The sequence below is a fragment of the Rutidosis leptorrhynchoides genome, chromosome 1 (assembly GCF_046630445.1).
Source record: "Rutidosis leptorrhynchoides isolate AG116_Rl617_1_P2 chromosome 1, CSIRO_AGI_Rlap_v1, whole genome shotgun sequence".
Lineage (NCBI taxonomy): Eukaryota > Viridiplantae > Streptophyta > Magnoliopsida > Asterales > Asteraceae > Rutidosis > Rutidosis leptorrhynchoides.
The window spans coordinates 66,252,912-66,262,193 of NC_092333.1; the positions used below are offsets into that span (position 1 = coordinate 66,252,912).

Here is a 9,282-nt window from a genome sequence, read left to right on the forward strand (position 1 = left end):
AACGCAAACAAAGGTCATTATCGAAGACGTTTGTGCATCAGAGTACCCCTCATATAAAGTATGCCGAGTATTGTGTATCAAAAAAGATAAAAAGTTCAATTGCCTATAATAAGGTAATATCGTCATAAAGAGTAAGAAAACGATAAGAGCAACAACCTCTAATCTTGATATAACATCATTTTAACCAAGTGCAGGGACCATGTTCAGCATCTTCAGAATGAACGTATAGGTAAACGCATCCTCTTGAAGCTTCTCAAATCTGCAAGTTATTATCACAATGCATAAATTACACGAAGAGATACAGTATCAAATATATAATCTGCTAACGATAACTAGATTACACATATCACACAAAAAATCCTAAATACATTACCTTCCTGACTTTGAAAAGTGGCCTGCTCCCATCTCACATTTAAACAGCAATACATTATCATCTGTTTTCAATTCTCTCAGTTTGGCAACGAACTTAGCAGGTTCAGAATAAAGTACTCTTGGATCTGCCAAATATAAACGCTCCGAATCAGTAATATAATAAACAGTGTACTAAATACAAGCAAGCATATAGACGCCATCTCTCTCAGTTTTAGCTAATGCTCGTTTGGAAGTAAACATGGTCATAGGGAAAAGGATTCATATACAAATATCATAACAAAACTAGTGTGGTACTTGCTCATTTGTCCCTTACATCGAGATATCCTCATATTTCTCACATACAGTATCAGATATGAATCACTGTGTATTATGTTTTTATAAGATATGTCAGTTAGAATAGCAACTTAAAATATTCCTTGTTTTTCCTTCTTTTTTTTAAGCTAAAAACGAATATGGATGGAGAAGTTATAACATTAACACAGAAGCTAAGATGTAAGTTGTAACTGCCTACCGTTTAATCCAGCAGTAATAAGTATGGCCGGATAATTCTGAGCCTTTACCTGTTAACAAGAAATTCATCAATGATTGAACTCAAGATTTAACTCAGGACTTTTAAAACATTGAGGTAACTCTAATAGAAGATTAAAAAAAAAAAGGTAATTGTTACTCACATTATCGACAGGTGAATATGATTTCATGTAGAAATAGTACTCCTCTTTACGAGGATCACCCCATTCCTGCAATATACGACGTCATCCACATAAAACTAGCTTTAGAATAACTTACAAATCCAACATCTACCTCAAAGCTCTTATACTCAAATTTTGAAAATCACTTTGGACCTCATATGGGGCAAAATGGAAGAAGTAAAGTCGGTTGAATGGGTCAAGATTCCCTAAATACGTATTCAAAAGTTCACAATATCCTAAATCATAGCATTTTTATATTATAATGTAAGTATACTCTCACCATATCAATATCAATCATTGATAAAATGAATCATTTTAATCAAAAAATGTTGATAGTGTGAATTGATCAGACTTGTCAAATGCACATAAAGTTACATCATTTGACCCATTACCAAACCCGCCTGACATACCCGTTTTGCCAACTCTAGTAGATGTTGTAATGTAAAAGCAAGCATACAATATTATTAAGTGATGTATCACCTCCCATTCAGCTGTTGTTAGAGGAATTGTTGGATCAAGCATTGTAGTCACAACATCTACAAAAGGTACACCTGCAACAACCGCTTTAAATAAATCGGGTCGCATGTTTAAAACAGCGCCCATAAGCAACCCACCTGCACTTCTTCCATTAATGCACAATTTTTCTTTGGTACAGTATTTCTTCTCTATAAGATACTCTGCACAGTCAATAAAATCTGTAAAAGTATTCTTTTTATGAAGATATTTCCCATTTTCGTACCACTTCCTCCCCATTTCTCCACCGCCACGGATATGAGCAATCACGTATATAAAACCACGGTCTAACAAAGACAAACGTGATGCTTTGAAGATAGGATCAATGCATACCTGCAGGACAGATGAAAAAGCATAAGTCACTAGTTTAAGCATGCAATCTGATGACACACACAAGATGCCTATAGACACTAAATAATGGCTTACAAAGCATGCAATTTTTTATACTAAGATCTAAAGAAAATATGTTACTACTCCTAAATCTAAATACTGGCTGCTTTAAAATTACATGCACAGGTTGTGAGTTCGAGTCCCGTAATAAACTATTTGTAATTGTGTGTGTGTGTGTGTGTGTGTGTGTGTGTGTGTGTGTGTGTCATTCTAAAAAAAAACATGGCTTATTTTCTTTATTAAACTAACTAATTGCTTCACATGTTGCTTTAACCATTTTGGGAAAAAACCAGTTTATAAGTAACCAATAGATAATAGATCAGCCAGCTAGTATATTATGGAAAACAATAATGCTTTATAGAAAAACATGTGATTATACACGTTTGCTAAACAAAAGCATGATACAACCATAAATCTTGATAGGATTTTAGAATGCATGATTAAATGCAATGGAGGCATGTAGGTTTAACATTCGACACTTCACTTGAGATAAACAAAATAAGATACAACTAAAACAAAGAAATGCATCTGCAAATAAAAGCATGTTAACACAACAAACAACATTCGTATGATATTGATTCCACTGTGAAAGAAAAGAACGTAACATGTAGATAGGATTATAGATACCTTTGTGAGAAGTAAACATATCAGAATAAAAGGTAACACACATACCCTAATTGAAGAAACTAAACTTGATCTTTAACAAAAAAAGAAAAAAAATATCAGGTAAGTAACATAATAAATAAATAAATAGAAAAAGATTAATATAATAATCGAAGTTTTGTAAGTAGGGGAGCCAAACATGATGTATAATAAACTAACAAGGGCAGTTTTCTTGCATGCTAACTTTTAGACTTAACTTGAACTTAAAATCAGTTATAATTCAATTAGGGATTGGTGCAAGTGAAAGTTGTACATGTACTCATGTATAACGTAGTACCTCATACGATCCATAGCCATACAGCAACAATGGATCAGTTCCGTCAAGCTTGACCAGATCCTTTCGATAGACAATTGACATAGGAACATGAGTGCCATCTCGAGCAACTGCCCACTCCCTTTTGGTTACATATTTTGAGGCATCAAAACCACCAAGTACCTGATTATATCAAAATCTGAATATATCAGACCTGATATTTAAGAATTTCCCGGCTAAACAAAATGGCGGACATGTTAGCAATGCTCTAAACAACCTTTATAATATATAGCGTATTAATTAATTTATCAAATACGCAAGTGTTTGAATATGATGTTGAAGTGTCAAAACATAGTAGTAGCAAAGGTATGAGAAATACTGAGAAAGCATATATCATAAATAAAACAGAAAGCAAGCTAAGTTTAATAATATCAACCATCAACGTACCGTTTCAATTTTCTTCACAACTGAAACTCCCGTATTCATATCGTAATCGTATGTAGAAGGGGGTGTTCTCAAAGAACTATACTCAAACCGCAATATACTTGAAGAAAATTGTGACTCAACTGGCTCAACTGAATAAACGGGGTCAATAAAGTCAACAGCTTGACCACCTTGGAGAGGGTGAAGTGGTTCACCGACAGGTGGAAGAGAATAATACGTTACCCGAGGTAGACCGTCTTGACGCTCGTAAACGACAAGGTGATCACTAAAAAGCGTAAAATCCTGTATTTTTACACTGGAACAAGACAATAACATCAACATATACAAAACAAAGGGGAAGAGTATGAGCCAAGTAAAAAACATAATAAAATGATAGACAAATTATAGTTAATGAAATGACAGTAGAAAGTATAAAGAGTAAGACAACTCTTAAGAAACATTATAGGCTAGCTAACGATCAGCTTAAGTGAAATCTCCATCTGATAAATTGTAGAGTGGGACACTTGTTGTGCTTAGAGGTTTATGATTGCTGGTATTTGATATTAGTTAACACTTGATACCCAGAAGAGAAAACTAACTTAAACATAATAAGAGTAACCGCTTCAAACAAAATACACCTCCATTCCACATGATTAAATATTTTTATGATGCTACGAGAAACTGGAGCTTTCAAAACGTGAAATACAGTGCTATCGTATCAAATACAATTGAGAACTATAGTGCCAATAATGAATGGATTAAGCAGATCAATGACAAACCTAAACATGACCTTGCAACTTCTATAACTTCACCATTTGACTAATACATGCATTTGTGTGATCCTTGGTATACCTAATTATCAAATACTGACTAGCATGCCTGTTAAACGGGTCAGGTTGGGTCGGGTTGGGTAACGGGTCAAAACAGTTTTGGGTTGAAACGGGTCATGAGTCAAACGGGTAAAAATTTTAAATGGGTCCAAAAGGGTCAGGTTGGGTCGGTTTGGGTAATAGGTCGAAACGGGTAATGGGTCAAATAGGTCCAAACAGGTCATATACTTTTACATTATTTTTTACATTTATTATATCGTTTTAGTTATTATTATTTATTATTAACATTTATTATAAATATAAGAAAATATTAATATACATAATAATTGATATATCCATTAATGCTTTCATAAATGGTTGACGGATGAGCTCGACCCATTCACATGACCCATTCAACCTGTCTAATTATTAAACTTTAGGATTTGATACCCATTTGACCCGTTCTTTTATATTTTGTATATGACCTAATAGGTTGGAGAAAAACTCATTGGACCTTTTTATAAGTTTTGATTTACATTGTCACACATAATTCTTTTCAAGACCCAATTGACCCGAAAGCTTGACCCATTTAACCCAAATTTGAGAGAATGGGTCTCAATTGCCAGGTATACTGACTAGCCATTGTGGCAAGTAATATGCTTTCTCTATAAATATTCATCAACTTTGCTATATCAAGTAAGTGCATGCAGTTACAATTTTTAAACTGGAAACAAAGAATATTCATTTTACAAAATGAATTAATCAATATTGCACCCTCTAAAAGGATTTTAACATGAAAGTTCAGTGGTACCTTTCTCTGTGAGGAAGAAGGGTGACAGTTGCATTTACATCATCGAGTGGACAAGCTAACAGTTCTGAATTGAAAGTGTCAGCACTCCTCTTTTTGATGAAAAAATGATTGCCACGATGGCTGACTGATGTATCGATACCCTCTAACCGTGGTGTTAAAACCATAAGGCCGTTTTCGGGCTTTGAGATATCGAAATAGAAAATAGACCGAGTGGTTTTACTTTCTGATCCAACAAAAAGAAATTTTTTGCTTTCGGAAGCTACGAGATCCACAGAAAACATATCATCCTTTTCATGATATAGACATGAATCAGTTGATTGATTTGTACCCAACTTATGAAACCACACCTGTATGCAACAGAATATTGTTACTTAAGTGCCACGAAATGCACACACGAAAAACCTCCATAGTATAAATTTGACAATTCATAAGGATGATTAATTCAGACCAGCTTAAAATGATTACCTTATACGGCCTCAAAATCTCATCCATTGTGATGTACATCAAAGCCTCGTCACCTACCCATTCAAAATAATCTGTTACGCTAACCAAGGGCTCACCCACCGGTGAACGAGTTTCAGCATCTATCACATGGATGGTATAGATCTCATCTCCTTTAGTATCCTCTGCATACGCAACCAATTTATGATTTGGACTGGCCTAAAGATGATAAAACAGATTACAGTCAATCTAAAATGCTAATCCTTCTATTATTAACAAAGATGAAAGCATAAATTGCACAACATGTAAAATTTGTCTAACCTTAAAAGCACCAATGCTATAGAATGTATGCTCTTTGGCCTTGAGATTTTCATCCAAGATCACATGCTCTGGAGGAGCATCTGGTCCTGTTGGCATGACATCATCAACTGATGGCACGTCCCCACTGTTTACTACAAGGCGTCGACAATGTTGCATATATTCCTTCCCCTCCAAAGTCCTCTCGTAATAGTAGTAAGGCCCTTTGCGTATGGGTGCAGATATATCATCCTCTTTAATACGGCCTCTTATCTCAGCGTAAATCTGACCTTCCAGATGTTTGGTCCCTAACATTTCAGCAAATTCACGTTTCAGAAGAACTTTTTTTATTATTGAAACAGTCATATGCTTATGCAAAAAGATTTCCCATTAAGTAGCTAAAAGAAAAACGGCGATAACGTATTTACGAAAACTCAAAAAACCAAGAAACCCTCATATTCGAACCCTGCACCCCACATTCTTACCTGCGCTTCACATATTTCTAGTTGTTTCTCAAGCATAGTAACAACTACATATAATACATCGAAAATCTATTACAAGGATTACCAATCATTCTTCTTTCCTGCCCTAGTCTCGTAGAAGTTGCTATATGTTAACACATTTTGTTTGGGTTACGTTGGTTTATATAAGCTCGAATACAATAGAGTGAATTCGATTACAAGGATACTAAATAGAATATTGAAATTGGACCCACTGATTATATTTGAGAGGGGGGACCTTGGAGCATATTTACGAATAGGCAAATCATTTATGAATCAGGAGAAAAGGGAAACACGTGAGGAAACTGCCACATTTTAACCAGGCATAAGTTGCAGTTTAGAGTTGATGAAGCATGCCACCTGTGGGCCGAGAAGTTCAGAACAAGACGGAGACCATGACAAATGACAGTTTAGCCCCTCTCCCGAATCCAATTTCGGCATTTTATGGTATTCAATACGGATTATTACATTTCCCCAAATTTTAGCCAATTTTTCAGATTCTAATTAACATATAATTAAAATTAAATGTTAAATATGTGATCCTCCAGATTTTATAATATCACACATTATCTTACGTGTTCAATCTCCTATTTATCCTATCAATTTACTATAACATATTTTCGAGATTCCTATGTCACTAGAATTAGGGTAATAAATACTCATTAGTTCAATAACTCTTTCACATTCATATATACTCCGTAGATCTTATTATACACAGCATAAATGTCTACAGATATACATATACACATCAAAAATTATTTATCACACAACAAGTGACCATCAGTACTATCGTAATATTAAGAAATAAGCATAGAAATAAGTTACGTAGTAATTTACATACCAGACATGATGTAATCAGTATATGAATTCTCTTGTTTCAGATACGAAAGCATCTCAGGATTCGAACGGGAATCATCACGAAGCCAGTAATAATTATCAATCCGAACATCACCAAACATCTCCATTTCATGCTTCACTTTTTTAGCAACCGGAGGATTTCGTTGCTGCTGTGCACAATCGATATTAGCCGATATCGAATCAGTTGCAGTAGCAGCCATTGCTAATTTTCTGGTTGTACGGAGATGTTGCAGCGACGAATGACGGAAACAGGTGGCAGAAGTGATTGATAAACTGAGAAGTAATCCGAATTTAAATTGGGCCGAGGGTATTAAGGATATCATTTGTAATTAGTATTAGAATTATGATATGATATATTGATTTTAATTTTAATGTTAAATTACTACGTATAAGTTATTATAATTATGAAATAAGAAAGGTTTATCCTATCAATGTTGGTACTAGCATGGATAAGATATATATAGTGTCTTTGGTAAACTAGAAGCTTATAATTAGAATTTATGTTTATTAAAAAATCAAAGTCTATATTTTGAAAGGGTTTAGTAAAGGGTTGATACAAATATGTCATATATTCTTATTTTTGTTTTGATGTAGGTTGTGTATCTTAAAAAATAAAATAAAAATATTAGTGTAGAGTATGAACTTAATGTTTATGTGTCATTATAAGTATCAACATGTATTAAACTCGTATTAAAAAAATTACTCGTATTAAACATGTTAACATCGTTAATTTTTTTTTTTGTTAAAATGGAGTCATTAACATTTTTGTCTTTTTATTTTTTATGTTCCTTTTCATTTAATTTATCTTTTTCATCTTCAATTTAGCAATCTTCGTCATCAAAAATTATAAATACTAATCTTGAAATGATTTGACTTAACGGAATTTTTTAACGTTCGTTAGTCTCGGGGACTGTACACGCAAAATTTGTTCATGTAAGTCTTTTAGTTCAAAAAATGACATATAACTAGTTTTACCGTTCTAGCAGTTAACCGGTCACGTTTTTGTTTACAATATCTTTTATATGGTTAAAAACTAGAATATAGTTGTTTAATAAGTGTTCTTAATATAATTTAAAGAGTATATTACAAAAATTATGTGTTTAATGGTTAAGAGAGTATTTCAGCTCTGAATGGTTTTGAATATCTTAACCATTCAGCATCATATGTCATTCAGATGTCAGAAACAAACGCGCTGAATGTTGAATGAACCATTCCATTAATAAGTAAAACAACACACCCTAAGAAAACGTTTTAAAATGTAAATGTAAATAACTTACAAAAAACAAAACTATACACATTTATGACATCTAGCCATCCAAATGCAAATATATAATCATTGTATAAAAATTTATAGAAGTGAATTACTCGACTACCCTTCATAGAACTTGTCTTAGCCGTTTTTAAGGGTAACAAGAATGCATATTTGATATTTGGCCTAGTATTAAGGATTTAAGGCTATTATAATGTGAGACGTAAAATACTTCATTTTTTGTGGTCTTTATTTGATTTGATTGGTTTAAATATTACTCGTGTTTTGCTTTCGAGATTGTTGTGTCTAATATATAGCTGAATACAAAATTATGCAGTAAGCCAGTAAATAGAATCAAATGTGTTTGTAGATTTCGAAAATACTAAATTGTTTGTACCATGTAAATCTATAAACATATGATAATAAATAATATCAACCAGTCTATACTTAGCATAGTTGATGTGATGACCCAGAAATTTCGACTAAATTTAAACTTAATCTTTGTATGATTAACATTTCCGACACGATAAGCAAAGTCTGTAAAACTGAATCTCAAAATTTTTGAATTACTTTTATATATTTAAATACCTTCGGTTGTTTTCGACGATTCGCGAACAATTATATGTAAAAAGATACATATATACTATAACATGAAAAGGTAACAATGTATTAATTGTTTGATACCGTACATTAAACTTATTGGTTTAAATATCTATTTGAATGTATATGATAAGTTGAAATATTTATTATTAAAATTTATTTATAAATAACGTCCAATGTGTATTTAAAAACTGATTTATGTATATTAAAAAGATATATACATATATATAATAAACGATAGTAACATTCGTTTATTGATTCAATTGATATTTAGATAAGTTAACTAAAGCGTTTAAGATGAACCAGTTAAACACTAATTTGCTACAGTGTTTTCAAATTGCCACATTACTCAAAATGCTACAGTGTTTTCGAAAATCACTATTTGCTACAGTGAAATTGACTTTGCTACAGTGA

General features: G+C 32.8%; 1 protein-coding gene across 1 annotated transcript; it reads right to left on the reverse strand.

Annotated features, from left to right (window-relative positions):
- On the reverse strand, nucleotides 1–7,304 carry LOC139861189 (uncharacterized). The gene is made up of 11 exons (XM_071849495.1): nucleotides 7,003–7,304; nucleotides 5,686–5,969; nucleotides 5,389–5,583; nucleotides 4,924–5,270; nucleotides 3,328–3,619; nucleotides 2,905–3,063; nucleotides 1,542–1,907; nucleotides 1,044–1,109; nucleotides 884–932; nucleotides 374–497; nucleotides 1–259 (listed from the first exon to the last, which is right to left on the reverse strand). Exons 1-11 carry the CDS (start codon nucleotides 7,217–7,219, stop codon nucleotides 181–183), a joined length of 2,178 nt encoding a protein of 725 aa, XP_071705596.1. The 5' UTR covers nucleotides 7,220–7,304; the 3' UTR covers nucleotides 1–180.
- Nucleotides 7,305–9,282: the final 1,978 nt, after the last annotated feature.

Coding starts and splice junctions, on each gene's coding strand:
- LOC139861189 (XM_071849495.1), bottom strand. CDS start 7,219: ATGGCTGCTACTGCAACTGATTCGATATCGGCTAATATCGATTGTGCA. Junction 5,584..5,685: donor ATAGCATTGGTGCTTTTAAG/GTTAGACAAATT, acceptor TATCATCTTTAG/GCCAGTCCAAATCATAAATT. Junction 1,908..2,904: donor ATGGCTATGGATCGTATGAG/GTACTACGTTAT, acceptor TCTGTCCTGCAG/GTATGCATTGATCCTATCTT.